Genomic DNA, 16,107 nt, shown 5'->3' on the forward strand with positions numbered 1-16,107 from the left:
GCTCCCTGGATCATGTAGCATAGGGGTTTTTTTAATTATATGTGCCCACTTCGGGCTCTCTTTAACAGGCAAGTGATACATGTATATAGTGAGTCACACAATTTGCGTTACTCACTAAGTAAATTTAGTAAATGCCAGCAATCTTAAGGCGCAATGTCTGCACACATTCAGTTTACAGAGCTTTTGTGAATATACCTCATGGTGTGTACTTATAGAGGCCTGATTCTGGGTCTTCAGCGTTCATCTGTCTCTGTGGCGTACACGACATCCATATGTCATTGATCTGTTGCTGGTCCTTCACTTCCTGTCTCAGCGGAGGGTCCAGAGCAGTGCGATCTGGTACAGATGCCCCGATACCGGAAGGGTCCCCACGTCTGTTTTGACTACAACCAAATGGTAATTCTGTATTTCTGCACATTTTATTATTACAGGGGTTGGACAAAATAATGGAAACACCTTGAAAATCAACAAAATATATTTTAATATGGTGTAGGTCCACCTTTTGCGGCAATTATAGCCTCAGTTCTCCGAGGTATTGATTCATACAAATTGTGAATTGTTTCCAAAGGAATTTTAGCCCATTCTTCAGTTAAAACACCCTCCAGTTCTTTTAGAGACGATGGCGGCGGAAATCGACTTCTTACTTGAATCTGTAATAACTACCATAAATTCAATTCAATTCAATTCAATGCTCAATAATGTTGAGGTCTGGGGATTGTGGTGACCAGATGAGATGCTAAACTTGATTAGAATGATTGCCATTCTTTAACAATTCTAGCTTTATGGATTGAGGCATTATCATCTTGAAAGATGGCATTCCCCTCCAGAAACAGTTCTTGAACCATAGGATAAACTTGGTCGCCCAAAATTCCTAAATAGTCTCGGCTGTTAATTCTTCCATGAAGGGAAATCATTGGCCCGGCGGATTTCCAAGAAATAGCACCCCAGATCATCACAGACCCCCCGCCATCTTTTACGGTTGGGAGAAGGCAGTCTGGATGAAATGCTTCTTTCGGCTGTCTCCAAATGTACACTTGGCCGGAGGTCGGAAATAAGGTAAACAATGATCCATCAGAGAAAATCACATTTTTCCACTGCTCGAGGCACCAATTCTGGTGGTTTCTACACCACTCTAAATGCTTTGAAACATTTGTCTTTGAGAGCAGAGGTTTTCTAATTGCAGTTGTTCCGTGGAATCCAGATTTGTGCAGCTCCCGATAAACAGTTTTTGTGTAAACTGGGTTCTGTAGGCGCTAATTCAGCTCTACAGGGATTTTAGGAGCCGTGGTCTTGCAAGCTTTTCTAACAATTCGATTTAGAGTCCAACAGTCTTTCTCAGACAACTTTGACTTTCGGCCACAACTGTGCTTTGCTGAGGACGTTTTTCCTTCTCTTTCAAAGGCAGTCATTACTTTTGAGACAGTACCTCTTAAAATGCAAAGTATTGGGGCAGTTTCTGTTACAGTAGCGCCTGCCATACGAGCACCAACAATTTGGCCTCTTTGGAAGTCTGAGAGATCTGCCATTTTTATAAATTATAACCAACTGGTTTAAATATTTGTAAAAAAAAAACAATTATTTTAGTTAAACATATCAAATAACAAAAATAATAAACAAAAAAAAATAACATATGTCAAGTTTTGATTGCTTAAAACATGTTCAAAGATTATGATGCCAAAATGTTAGGTGTTTCCATTATTTTGTCCAACCCTTGTATTATTTAGTATTTATATAGCGCTGACATCTTCCGAAGAGCCGTACAGAGTTTACATAATCTTGTCACTAACCGGCCCTAAAAGGAGCTCACAATCTTATCCCTACTATTGCCATATGTCCATCGTAGTCTAGGGACAATTTTTGAGGGGGATCCCAATTAACTTATCTGTATGTTTTTGGGTTGTGGGAGATAACTGCAGTGCCTGGAGGAATCCCACACAGAGAGAACATACAAGCTCCTTGCAGATAGTGCCCTGGCTGGGATTTGAAACGGACCTAGTGCTGAAAGGCAAGAGTGCTATCCACTATGCTGTTCTGCAGACAGTTCTGCAGTCTTAACGTGTGTCATGAAATCGTCACATGTTAGAAAATATAACTAAAGGTTTTTTTATATTCTGTAAGATAAGATGTACATAAAATATATAAAACTTTATTGACTTTATGTCAACATGTTTCGCAGCCATATAACCCTCTTCCTCAGGTCAAAATGGGAGACCCAATGATGAGAGCACTCTAGCGTGTCAGATTATCACTGCAACACTTTTTGGATCTGTGGAAGTTCATTATATACCTGCAAAACACATTATCATGGAGTCAGTAAAATGTTAGACCTTTTCTATGGTCTTTTTTCCAGGAGGGATGTAAGACTAGTTCTTACCCGCCTTTTTAACTGTTATTAAAAAAAACACTGAAGTCTCCGAAAATGCAGCTTTTTATTACAAAAACCTGTTCAACATGATTGCCCTAACTAAAACGCTGCATCCCCCGCGGCTGAACTCTAACTAAATTCCCCCAAACTCCCCTTGCAAAATCCACAACTTTCTTGGTCGTGGATCTTCCTGCCCCGGCAGGCAGAGCTTTCAGCTGCGGCTCTGCCTCCATGTGCGTCTATCAGCACGTATCTCCGCCTCTCCCCCGCCCCCCTCTCAGTGAAGGAAGACTGAGAAGGGCGGGCGGAGGCGGAGATACGCGCTGATAGATGTGTGTAGATGCAGAGCTGTAGCCGAAAGCTCTGCCTCTGACGGAAGCGCTCCCTGCAGTGTGCCCCGGGGAGTTTGGGGGGATTTAGTTAGATTTCAGCCGCGGGGATGCAGCGTTTAAGTTAGGGTAATAATGTTGAACAGGTTTTAGCAATAAAAATCTGAATTTTCTGAGACTTTAGAGTCACTTTAATTGGTTTATAGTAAGCTGGTACCTCCTGTTTATTTTACATGTTTACATGTATAACAAAGTCTTAAGCTGGCCATACACTGGCCCGATTTGCGCCCGTTTTGACAGCAGATTCGATCACTGGGATCGAATCTGCTGCCAATCGTTCGCGCTAAACGCACCCGCCGATCCGATTTCCTCCCGAAATCGGATCGGTCCATCGATCGCGCCGTGCGGGAAATTACCGTCGATCGCCCGCGGGTAGGGAGCGCATCGTTAGCGGCGGCCGATCCGATCAAGTATACATTACCTGACGCTGGCTCCCGGGCATCTGCTCCGCGCTGCAACGCTCTGTTCCTGCTTCCATCCCAGCGTACATGAACTTCCTGTGTCACTCCAGTGACCAGGAAGTTCATATAGAGGGCGCTCTATTTGAACTTCCTGGTCACGGAGTGACACAGTGTACGCTGGGATGCGGTGCGGGATGCGGTGCAGCGCGGAGAAGAGGACCCGGAGCCAGCTTCAGGTAATGTATACGGGGGGTTGGAACAGGCGGCAGGAGCAGCTCAACAGATTGTGATCGGTTTCAGCCTGAAACCGATTCACAATCTGTTTGCAGTAAAGGCAGCCATACGATCCCTCTCTGATCAGATTCGATCAGATAGGGATCTGTCAGTTGGTCGATCTAATGGCAAATCGACCAGTGTATGGCTACCTTTACACTGAGTTGCTATTTGATCCTTCAGCCTTTAGATGGGCAGCACTACATAAGCACATTGTCTTCTTCCATTCACTAACGTCTACTTCTCTTTGTCTTCTCTCCAGGAGGACACGTCAGACTGCGGTAGAGGCTCCATGTTCCGGCCGTCGTGGCCCCTGCTGGTCGTCCTACAGCTGCTGCTTCTTTTTCTGGTTTCTGGATCGACTTCACCCTCCACCAGTAGGGGGCTCTAGACCTGCCCCCCTCCCACTTCCTCCCTCCTTCCTGAGGCCACTTCTTGATTAGTGACGTGGTTACCATGACAACCAGGCGGGCGCCACTTCAGCGCATTTGGGCTGAGTTACCACGACAACAACCACCTTGTTTTGGATGATTTTATTGTGACAACAAGGAGACCTTTTAGCGACATCGAAAAGTTTCCATGGCAACTGGGAGATCCACATCACGGCTTAGTAGCAGCACTTAAACTCGTCAATGAGAAGAACGTCCTTTCAGGCGGCCATGTTTGCCATGGCGGTTCTGAGGATTTCTCGTTTTCTGTCCATCTGTCTGTTGTTGGTTTTCCCGTTTCTGTCCTCACATCTGGTCTCTAAGATGGCGTCACCACCACGTCACTGTGATGTCCTGCCCTCTGACTCTGGCCTCCATTTTTCTGTACAGCTCCAAGAACATGCCAGGGGCCAGAGGTAACATCGAGATGGCATTACACCCATCCGCCATCAAATCATCATGGCTTTTCATATCATCGTCACATCACGTGGAATTCAACGTCCTGCTGGATTGCACATTGGACCAATGTCACTATTGGAAGGGGGCGGTGACATTGATGGCACATACAAAACCAGAAGAAAGAAGTGTTAGCTTTCCACCATGGGTGTCAAGAACTCCTTGCAAGAGATCTGTGTTCAATATCATGTATGCACTTTGATGGACTGAAAATATTGTCGTGTCCTAGGCTGCAGAACTGCATTTCCCAGAATTCCTTGCCAGATGTCAGGGAACTGCGGTGCTGCAGCAACTCGTGTGCCAAAAAGCAGTGTGCTAGATCATTGATGTTACTCTAACAATTGTTTGGGCTTTATAACCTCAAGCACAACCTCGCCAACACCTCCGGACCGTACAGTATTGTACCAAAGAGAGAGGGCTGAGATACTTGTTCTGTGCAATGTTTTATAAAAGCCAACTCCAACCAAGAATGGTATCTGTTTCCAACATGCGCTGATGGCGTTTATTATCATTTATATCTGTTGGTGACACCATTGGCAACCTGTCCACCAAGGGCTTTCTGTCTCCTCCTTTCTTATGACACAGTTCCGGTGCAGCAGTCCACCCACCAATAATCCCTGCAGTAATTGTGTCTCTGTCTCCCACAATGGAGAGATTTCCCTGCAGTCATTGTGTCTCCTCCCCGCCCACAATGGTGAGATTTCCCCCCAGTAGTTTGTGCCTCCTCCCCTCCCATGATAGTGAGATTTCTCTGCAGTAATTGTGTCTCCTCCCACAATTGTGAGATTTCTCTGCAGTTATTGTGTGTCCTACCACAATTGTGAGATTTTTCTGCAGTAACTGTGTTTCCCCCCCTCCCACAATAGTGAGACTTCTCTGCAGTAACTCTCCTCCCAAAACAGTGAGATTGTGTCTCCTCCCCTCCCACAATGGAGAGATTTCTCTGCTGCAGTAATTGTGTCTCCTCCCCTCCCACAATGGTGAGATTTCTCTGCAGTAATTGTGTCTCCTCCCCTCCCACAATGGTGAGATTTCTCTGCAGTAATTGTGTCTCCTCCCCTCCCACAATGATGAGATTTCTCTGCAGTAATTGTGTCTCCTCCCCTCCCACAATGGTGAGATTTATCTGCAGTAATTGTGTCTCCTCCCCTCTCACAGTGGTGACCTATCTCTGCAGTAACTGCCCCCCCCCCCCCACACACACACACACACACACACACACACACAACAGTGAGATTTATCAACAGTAATTGTGTCTCCTCCCCTCCCACAATGGTGAGATTTCCCTGTAGAAACTGCCCGCTCCCCTCACACAATGGTGAGATTTCTCTGCAGTAATTGTGTCTCCTCCCCTCTTAAAATGGTGAGATTCTCTGCAGTAACTGTGTCTCCCCCCCCCCCCCCCCTACAACAGTGAGATTTCTCTGCATTAATTGTCTCCTCCCCTCCCACAATGGGAAGATTCTCTGCAGTAACTGTGTGTCCCCCCCCCCCCCCTCCTTACAACAGTGAGATTTCTCTGCATTGATTGTCTCCTCCCCTCCCACAATGGGAAGATTCTCTGCAGTAACTGTGTCTCCTCCCCTACCACAACGGTGAGATTTCTCTGCAGTAGTTTCTGTCTTTTCCCCTCCCACAATGGTGACATATCTCTGCAGTAACTGTCTCCTCCCCTCCCACTACGGTGAGATCTCTCTGCAGTAGTTTGTTTCTCTTCCCCTCCCACAATAGTGAGATTATCTGCACTAGTTTGTGTCTTCTCCTCTCCCACAGTGTTGAAGTTCCCTGAAGTAGTGTGTGTCTCTACCTTTCCTAGAATGAAAAGGTTTCCCTGCAGTAGTTTGTGTCTCCGCCTCCTCCTTTTCCCCTCCCACAATAGAGAGATTTCCCTGCAGTAGTTTCCTCCCAGAAAACCATAATATGAGGCCACTGCTGGACCCCCTGTTTTATTGTGCATTCTGGAGGGAGAGCACAGTGTCACCACCATGTCTCACAGTGATTGCAGTAGTTGGACACAAGTGGAGATTCAGGAAGGAAGCTCTCTCCTGAAGCCTCTCTTGGTTGGAATTGGATTTTAATGGCCTTTGATTGTGGAACAAGTATCTGAGCACTCGTTAGCACCGTGAAGTACAGGAGCTGTGTGTGTATACAAATATACATACATATGCTGCACACATCCCATTGTAAAAATGCTTAGCACAACTCTGTTTCTCAGCCAATCAGTGAAGGTTTATGCTCTGCTGGCTCCCTTCACACTTGACAATAGCGTTGGGTGATCCTCTGCTTGACCAGAGTCCCGCTGCTTCCTGAAGGCACACACATTACACAAAGCACAGCAGCATTGTGGTGCACACACAAGTGTGTCGCTGCTTGCAAGGCACAAGAAATACATATCTATGTAAGGTAGACTTGTAGCACAATACAATGCCTCTGTTAAAGTCAACAATAAAACTGTGAGTGGTAACCATTTGTAGTGATAGGGTTAAATAGTAAAATACGACCTCCAGTTGCCAAATCTGTCCTGATCTGTCTCGTCCTGTTCATTTCTCAATTGAGCTCTGTTGTAATGGTTAAACCAGGCCCTCCCTTGGCTGTGAACTACAAGTCCCATAATGCTCAGTTCCGTAGTTCCCTAACTGCTAGGAGGGAGTGGTCTGCCTGATACCTGTATTCCGGCCTAGTCATCACGGCCTGCAGGAGTAAAACAGCTTGTTATAAGTTTGCGATCATTTCAGTCCTCAGAGACTTATAGAACTCATCATGGTAGCTGCTGTATAATTGCGGTAGCCAAAAACCCATGTATTATGGAGAGAAATATGACCAGTATTCACCGCTATGTCCTTGTTTGTACAGAGTAGGCCTAGCAAGGGGGTAAGTGAGGCAACAGAAGAAAGGGCATTTGTAAGAGTCTGAATCGCCGCTCTTTTACTGTTTTCACAGTTTCTTCTTTTTTTCAATGAGGCACAGCTGTTTTCCTTGGTTATTTGTTTTTCTTACCTCTTAGTGGCACTGAATTCCCCTTTGAGAAGTGTCTTAATCAGCTGCCAGAATGCTTTACATGCATACGTTTCACATTTTAAAGGTGCCTGCTATACACAAATAACTAACCAAAGGCTTTCTTTAGTGAGGGTACAAGCCCAAGGGAAGATGTTGGTCACTGGGGCGATTCACGGGCGTTTACCTCCGGCGATCGCTAGCATTTTTTCAAAAGTGCTAGTGTAGTGTAAAGTATATGGCGGTGATCTCACTGCCGCGATCACCAGCGATGTGCGATTTCCAGCATATGCAAACAGTGTGTTTTTTGTGTGATTTTTGAGCGATCGCAATGTTAAAAGGCGCTAATTATGAACTCTCAAAAATTGCAAAAAGGTACAGTCAAAAATACCACCAAAAATGACGATCTCTAGCGTTTTGCAATCCCCGGCATGAATGGGCCCTAAAGGCTGAGCCACCTTGCAGAGCACTTTCCAGGCCATTTGCATCTATAAAAACATGCTCCCATTGACTGGCATGAAAATCGCAGCAAAAATGCAAGGTAAAGTGCGGTCTGGTGTTAGCCGAGGAGCAGAAATGCAGACATCAAACATTATTTCCGGTGATACCTTTAATGACTAACTGTACGTGGTTTACTGCAAGCTTTCCAAACGTTAAAGTGAACCTCCGGATTAAAAATCTACTCAGCAGAACCGAAAAGGTCTGGTGTTTCGTTAACAGTTGCACAGCATCAGAACTTTGTTTTTCTTACCAAAGCATCATTTTTAGCTGCATTTTTACCTAAGCTCCACCCATCAAAGAGAAAAAGCCCAGGCCTTTTTTCCTTGATGCTGTGCAGAGCATGATGGGATTTCCTATGTTGTTATTCACGTTGCCTAGCAACTGGGAGAGGTTGAGGACACAGGACAGTTGGAACTGTGTCTTATGCTCCCTGTCACCTCCTTTCGACCAAAAAGATGGCTGCCCTCATGAAATCAAACATTTGCCTGTTCTTTTAAAACAGGGTGGGTAAGAGATTATATTACCTATCTATTTTAATCAACATAACTAATGTAACTTAATGACAGTATGTTTGTTTAGGCTGGAGTTCCTCTTTAAGTTTCTTCTTCAGGCATTATACAGAACTGTAGCAGAACCGTACAATACTATTGCTGCTGCTGCTATTGTACGGTTCTGATCCAGCTCTGTATAATGCCTGATGAAGAAACGTAACGTTTTGAAAGCTTGCCATAAACCAAGCAAAACTGCAGGGATCACTTTTTTAATTATTTTTATTTATTTATTTATTTATTTATTGTAATTTGCAATTGCTGTGATTTTGCTTCAATTTTATTTCAATATATTATTTAATGCGCAGTCCTCAAATTGGATCAGAGTCTGTGATTATCTTGGGGAGCATACCGCTCTCTCAAATCCACCACTCACTATGGGCCCCAAAACTTAAGCACCAAGCTTAATCAAATTGATCAATTGATCAATTTTATTTCAAGTCAATGGGAGTGTGTTTTTTTCAGACGCAAATGAATTTAAAAACACTCTGCAGTGTGGCTCCGCCCTTATTAGGATTTTTTTTGCAGTCTGAAAGGAACTAACAACTGGGAAAACAGTGCCTGTCAGATACATTTCAGAGTGGAGATTCAGGTTATTACAAATTTCTGCAAATTTCAGGTTATTACACATTTCTGCAAATTTCAGAGCCGTGGCGTGCCACCTCCTTATTCTCTCGCGTAATTCTTTGCTATTGATATCATGGAGCTGATTCTGAGATCTAATTGCCTCTTTCCCCCCCATGCTAGTTCTCCTCTATGTGTTCTGTTGTGTGCTTGTCCTCTGCCTTCAGAACCTTCTCTACATCATGCCATGTCTTGTCCATCCCTCATCCACCTCTGCTGAACAGACCCCCTCCCCTCTGCGCTACTGAACACAGCTAAGCCTGTGCAAATCAAAGTAGGAGGCCCTGTCATATCGCACTAACCTCAGGGGGCGCCCTTTTGCTCGGGGATGGGGGGAGGGTGCTCTTAGGAAATCAGAAACCATGATCCAATCCCTTGATGGTCATTTTTGCTTGTAGCTTTTGGCGTGTGTGTTTTTGGGCCTTGTTTGGGGAACGTGACTGTGCTGCGAGGGGGAGGGATGCGCGTGTGCACCGCCGCCGCCGTCTGTACGCTCTTGTTTTAGTCAGATCCTCCATTACCGGAATAGGAAAAATTTAAAAAATAAAAGAACAGAAATAAAAAATATATATAAATACGTATAAATATATATATATATATAAATATCTTGGAGGCTGGTGGGTCATCGCTGCTGAAATTTCTCTCCATCGGTTACTGGCTTTTTTTCCGTTAACTGGAGCAAAACTTTATTTATTTACTTATTTATTTGTACAGATTAAAAAAAAAAAAAAAAAGTTCAACAAGTGACAGAAAGTTTGTAAGATATTGTGCGTGTGTGAGTTCCTTGTAAAATATTTTCAAATGGTTTATTACAAAGAATCAGTTAATAAATAATGTGCATATTTTCACTTCATCTGACTCTGCTTCCTAATCACATCTCTGAACAGGTCAGTGCAATGTCAGGTTTTGGATAGGCACACCCGCCGTGTTTCTGTAGTCGGGTGCTCAGCCTTGATGCAGAAGCGGCATCAGTGCAACACTGAACAGGTCAGGGGGAAAAAATAAAGATGGAAATAGAAACAGAGGACTCGATACACAGAATTTATCTTGTGAAAGATCTCTCCTATCTTCTGAATCTGAACTATCTTGATTTATCTGTCCTTAGGGTTACTTCACAAAGGGTATCTATCTCATGACTTATCTCATATTACATGTTAAAAGAAACCCTGAGCAGTACTTTAATAAATCAAGAATTTCACTTACCTTGTGCTTCCTCCAGCCCACCGTAGGCTGCGAGGTCCCCCGCTGTCCTCCTGACTCTTCTGCGAGTCCCGCTGGTGGCTTCCGTTGCCAGCGACACCTGGGCCGGGTTCGGGCTGACATTTCCTGGATCGTCATCATGGCGGCTGATACGCGTAATCTCACCGGCCGGCGTGACAGTACTGCGCATGCGCAGTTTTCTAACTCTCAACCCCGCGTATGCAGTACTGTCACACCGGCCGTCGTGATGACACCAAGCATCCAGATCCAGAAATTGTCGGCCCGAGTGTCGCCGGTAAAGGAGCCGCCAGCGGGACCCGGAGAAGAACCAGGAGAACGTCGGGGGACCTCGCGGCCTATGGTGGGCTGGAGGAAGTCCCAGGTAGGTGAAATTTTTGATTTAAAGTACTGTTCAGGGTCGCTTTAACTCGCAATTTATTTCTCCTTGGCCCATAAGCAATTCATGTTTTCTCCTAGGTGATATTTTCAAACTTGTTAATAAATGTCTTTTAAACCACCAGCGAGAAAATACTCAAAAATAATTTTGATAGTTCTTATTCAACAACTTTCTGGTAGTTTTTCAATTGTAAAGTGCTCAAAAGTTATTTTAAAAGAGAATATGAAAATTATTTCCTAGGTGATAACTCAGGAGAAAAAGTGAATTGCATATGAGCCCCTGTTGCCGATTCAGAAAAGCAGCTGTAAAATTGAGGCCCAAATCCTATTAACTTTTCTCCTGAGTTTTCTCCAAGGAGATGTTTTATTTATCTAAGTATTTATATAGCTCTGTACAGAGTATATTGTCGTGTCAGTAACTGTCCCTCAGAGGGGCTCACAATCTAGTCCCTACCATAGTCATATGTCTATGTCATATCATAGTCTAGGGCCAATTTAGGGAGAAGCCAATTAACTTATCTGCATGTTTTTGGGATGTGGGAGGAAACCTGAGTGCCCAGAAGAAACCCACACAGACACAGGGAGAACATACAAGCTCTGTGCAGATGTTGACCTGGCTGGGATTCAATCCGGGGGCCCAGCACTGCACGGTGAGAGAGCTATCCACTATACCACCGTGCTGCCCGAAGGTTCTTAAACCTTACCAATCAGGCATAGCTACATATCATGTAATGTTTACAACCCTTTGCCTCTCCTTGGTGACCCTCACAGCCTGGGGGCCCATCTCACAAGGCTCATAAAACAAGTGTGGCCATCATGGTCTTCCCATAACATGTCAAGCCACAAAAACACCTGATCTGGAGTATCATAGGGAGGGAAGATGAGTAGATGGGGCCCCCACACCTCTGGGCCCCCTGCAGTCACAGGAGCTGATCCCCCCCCCCCCCCATAGTTCTGCCCGTTACCAATAAAAAACCTTAAAAGCTCCCACCAAACAAGAAATTCCTCAAAATCAACTTGAGGCCTCTTTTACAATACACACAATTGCAATTTTGATGCGATTGAACAGGTTCAGCATGCTGAGCTTTTTCTGCTTTTTTCTTCTTGTGTTGCGAGGATCCACTTAACATCGCAAACCGGGATGCTGATTTTTACGGGATGCTGATTTTTACGGGATGCTGATTTTTACGGGATGCTAGGAACACAAGAGACAAAAAATGCAGCATGCCAGACTTTTTTTAGTCGCACCAAAATTTGGAATCTCATGTAAAATCACATCAAAATTTGAATCGCATGCAGTGTAAAAGAACCCTGATATTACTGTTTTACCTACTTTTTTTCATTGTAAAGTGCTGAAAAGTAATTTTTTTTAGATGAGATGAAAAACTAAAGAGAAAGCTTACCGGTAATTGGATAAGGGACTATGGGCTTGACCCAATTCTCGTTTTCTCCTATGTTTCCTCCACGGAGATAATTTTTCATCTTCTGCTTGAAGAAGAACTTTAAACCAAGGATTGAACTTCCCTTTCCCACAAGACATATTTACCTTTTCTCGAATAGATCATCTGGGGGGGGAGAGGCGGGGTCTATGGCTGATATTGTAGTGAAACCCCTCCCACAGTGTGATGTCATTACCATGGTCCTGACAGTTTGCTGTCTGTGAACCTTGTTGCATTGTGGGTAATAGTGGCTATTTCCAGCTGCCAAGCAAGCACTATCTCCCTCTGCGCATAGAACTCACAGTAAACAAACATTCAGCAATCTGCAATTGAAAAAGTATTTTCTTGCCTGTGACTTAACCCTCTGGGCGATACAATTGCATCGCCCAGGAGGGGGCGCAGCACTTTTTTTTTAAATCATATAGCGAGCCCATGATAGCCGCTGCACAGCGGCATCCCCCCACCCACTCCGATCGCCTTCGGCGATTAGAGTAAGCAGGAAATCCCGTTCAGAACGGGATTTCCTGCTGGGCTTCGCCGGTCGCCATGGCGACGGGGCGGGATGACGTCATGGACGTCGTGACGTCAGAGGGAGTCCCGATCCACCCCTCAGCGCTGCCTGGCACTGATTGGCCAGGCTGCGCAGGGAGTCCGGGGGGGGCGGACTGCGCGGCACGGCGGGTAGCGGCGGCGATCGGAAGTTACACGCAGCTAGCAAAGTGCTAGCTGCGTGTAACAAAAATAAAATTATCCACCAGGGCCAGAGAAATCCTCCAGCGCAATATACCCCGAGCTCAGCTCGGGATTATCGCCCAGGAGGTTAAAGGGAACCTGGGGTGAGAGGTATATGGAAGCTGACATCTTTATTTCCTTTTTAAATAATACCAGCTGCCTAGTAGTCCTTCTGATCCTGTGTCTCTAATACTTTAAGCCATGCATTCTGAACAAGAATATGCAGATCATGTACACTGACTCAGGTTTTACTGGATTTGCCATATGCTTGTCCCAGGGTTTTGACTCTGACACTACTTATGCCAGACAATCAACAGGACTGCCAGGCAACTGGCAATGTTTACAAGGAAATACATATGGCATCCTCCATATTACTCTCACCTTGGGTTCCCTTCAAAAGGCATTTTATTGCTAAGGTGTGAAAATTTAATTAGGAGAAGACTTAGGGGGAAAAGTGAATTAGAATAGGCCCAATGCGTGTTGTGAATTAGCACAACTTGTGTTATGTACATAATGCATGTGTTGATTTTATACTAAAATGTGCTTTATGCAATCAGCTTAATGCGGGTTACAGCAGCAACATGTGCATTGTGCGCATAATGCGAGCTACAGTGTCTGCACAACCCATAATATGTTGCTTGCGTAAACACTGGACAAACTGCTATGTGCTATCTCTACATGAAAATGTCACCATAGTGATCTAACTTAGAGGTATACCTAAAAACTTACCACCAGGTAAATTTACTGTAATGGTGGGCTCTAAGGTAAGTCAAGAACTAGACATTAAAGCAGACATCTGACATACACATGGATTTTCACCAGCAGATTTGACCACTCTGGTTGAATCTGCAGAAAATCTATAGCGCAATGAGCCACATCGATCGTAGCTTTGATCAGTTTGTGACAAAAAATCAATCGACATTACGACAATATAGCAACAATTGCTGTACAGACAAGCTGCCTAACTCCCTGCCACATAGCCTGTTCTGTTCTATGGTGGAGGGGAGGACAAGCCAGATATGTCATACGGCGGGAACTAAAATAACAGTGGCTGGAGTATAATCCAACTCAGCATTTCACTAATGGCTTGAGCACACTAGCACGCTTCTGTGCATTATTCAGCAACATTGATGTCAGGTCTTTATTGCTCTTCGTATTTCCTTTTCTGGTGACACAGTAGAGTCCTTGTTGTCACAGGAAGTGGGGATATAGCATGACCTGAATAGACTTAAACATTGATAGGCACATTACAGACATCTTTATAGAAAATGTAACCCAGCACAAAAAAATTCTCAAATCAACCTGAGAATGAATTTCCAACCGTGTTAATTGTGGTGTGAGCATAACGGGATATCCTGTCTCCTACTGGTTTCTCCACGATGTGAACAAGCCTCAGAACTAACGCTGTGTACTTATGGCAATGCAAGAGGTAACAGGGATTCAAGATTGTCATTTATAATAGTGTAAACTTCCCTCACCACATTAGAAAGTTGTTAAAAACACCCACCTACCAGCAACTGTGATTCATTACTGGAATGTGAAAGATAACGTTATGATCATTGATGTGATTCTGCGACTAATCTCTGAGGAATGAACAGACCATAAGCTGTTCTGCATGAACTGACCTGCTCAACGATACATGACGTGCCCACCCCGCCATTAGGAAGCTGCCCACCAAGCCACAAGGCAGCTACCCATCCAAAATCAAGGAAGCTGACCACCCCGCCCATCCAACAACCAGGAAGCTGACCACCCCGCCCATCCAACAACCAGGAATCTGACCACCCCGCCCATTCAACAACCAGGAAGCTGACCACCCCGCACATCCAACAACCAGGAAGCTGTTTACCCCGCCCATCCAACAACCAGGAAGCTGACCACACCGCCAGCAAGATGATGCCATTGCAATCACCAGGAAGCTGCCCATCCAACCACCGGAAAGCTTCCCATACCACCACCAGGAAGCTGCCACCAAAATGCTGCACTGCTTGACTATGAAACTACACAGGGTGTACCCTGTGTAGTTTCGTAGTCAAGCAGTGCAGCATCTTGATGGCAGCTTCCTGGTGGCGGTATGGGAAGCTTTCTCTTGTGTTTCTCTACATAGGTTTTGCCAATCTATAAATGTTGCTTTCTTCCCACTTTCTTACCAATCATGTCTTAAAGAGACACTTAAGCCAGAAAAAAAAAAGTTTTACTCACCTGGGGCTTCTACCAGCCCCCTGCAGCAGGCCTGTGCCCTCGCAGCCACTCACTAATCCTCTGGTCCCCTGCTACCAGCTAGTTTCATTTTTGCCGACAGGCCCGTCAGGTCTGGCCACGCGTAGCTTTTTCCGCATTCCCCACTGTAATTAGCGCTATTGCGGGCCGCAACGCATACAAAAATAATGCGACAATGCGTATTCTTGTACGCGCTGCGTCCCGCAATAGCGCTAATTACAGTCGGGAATGCGGAAAAAGCTACGCGTGGCCAGTCCTGACGGGCCTGTCGGCAAAAACGAAACTAACTGGCAGCGGGGGACCAGAGGATTAGTGAGTGACTGCGAGGGCACAGGACTGCTGCAGGGGGCTGGTAGAAGCCCCAGGTGAGTAAAACTCATTTTTTTTTCTGGCTTAAGGTTCACTTTCAATATTGCCTAAAAAAACATTATTTTGATGAGAAAAACAGGAAAAGGCACTCAAGGGAATTGTTTGATGTTTTTATATTGTTTTATTTTTCTATTTTGTTGCATTTTGATATTTTGCTTATCATTTTATCTGCTGTTCATACTTTTCACAATGAACTTTCACCTTGCTGCGCTTCCATAGGTCTAAATTTCACATGTAGGAGACATCAGAGAGTAGGCCACACTATGGCAGCTTCATGTCTGTAGAAGGTGTGGCTGCCATTAAAGGTTAAGAATTCAGAGTCAGTGATAGGAAACAATATGGCTGCCATAGTCTGTCCAGGAAATGAATGCTGTTGTGGCTACATCAGTGATGGAGAGGAGAATGTTCACTGTGAGGGGTAAAGGAACTTGCTCTGTCTCTTATCCATTCTTATTCTGTACCCGGATGAAGCTTAAGCACAAGCCACAGGCTTCATAGCACGGGTCACAGCAGCAATGTATACAGGAGCTCCAGAATATCTTGATGCAGGAGAGATTCATGTTCCACAAGCGTACACAGGGCCCGACACACCAGATGTGACAGCACTGGCAACAGGCAAACTGCAGTGCCCAGCAACAGGCCAGGGGGCACCCACACAGGACGGACAGTATGACGTAGCAGCAATTCTTCACCCCCTTGTAGGTTTTGAAGGACATGCCCCACACCCCCTGGAGGCTGTGTGAGCCCTCCGGCTCCCCAAAGGCATCTTCAA

The 16,107-nt window shown here is 45.1% G+C and overlaps 1 protein-coding gene across 4 annotated transcripts in view; it reads left to right on the top strand.

The window, feature by feature from the left end:
- CACNA2D2 (calcium voltage-gated channel auxiliary subunit alpha2delta 2) overlaps positions 1-9,827 on the top strand; it is a 452,238-nt gene extending 442,411 nt beyond the window's left edge. For all 4 annotated transcript variants that reach the window (XM_068253000.1, XM_068253002.1, XM_068253001.1 and 1 more), the window contains 2 exons: positions 314-396; positions 3,691-9,827. In XM_068253000.1, coding sequence (XP_068109101.1) covers positions 314-396; positions 3,691-3,819 — 212 coding nt within the window. In that variant the 3' untranslated portion in view covers positions 3,820-9,827. The remainder of the gene's footprint in view (positions 1-313; positions 397-3,690) is intronic.
- Positions 9,828-16,107: the final 6,280 nt, after the last annotated feature.

This window comes from Hyperolius riggenbachi, chromosome 9, assembly GCF_040937935.1.
Source record: "Hyperolius riggenbachi isolate aHypRig1 chromosome 9, aHypRig1.pri, whole genome shotgun sequence".
Taxonomy (NCBI): Eukaryota; Metazoa; Chordata; class Amphibia; order Anura; family Hyperoliidae; genus Hyperolius; species Hyperolius riggenbachi.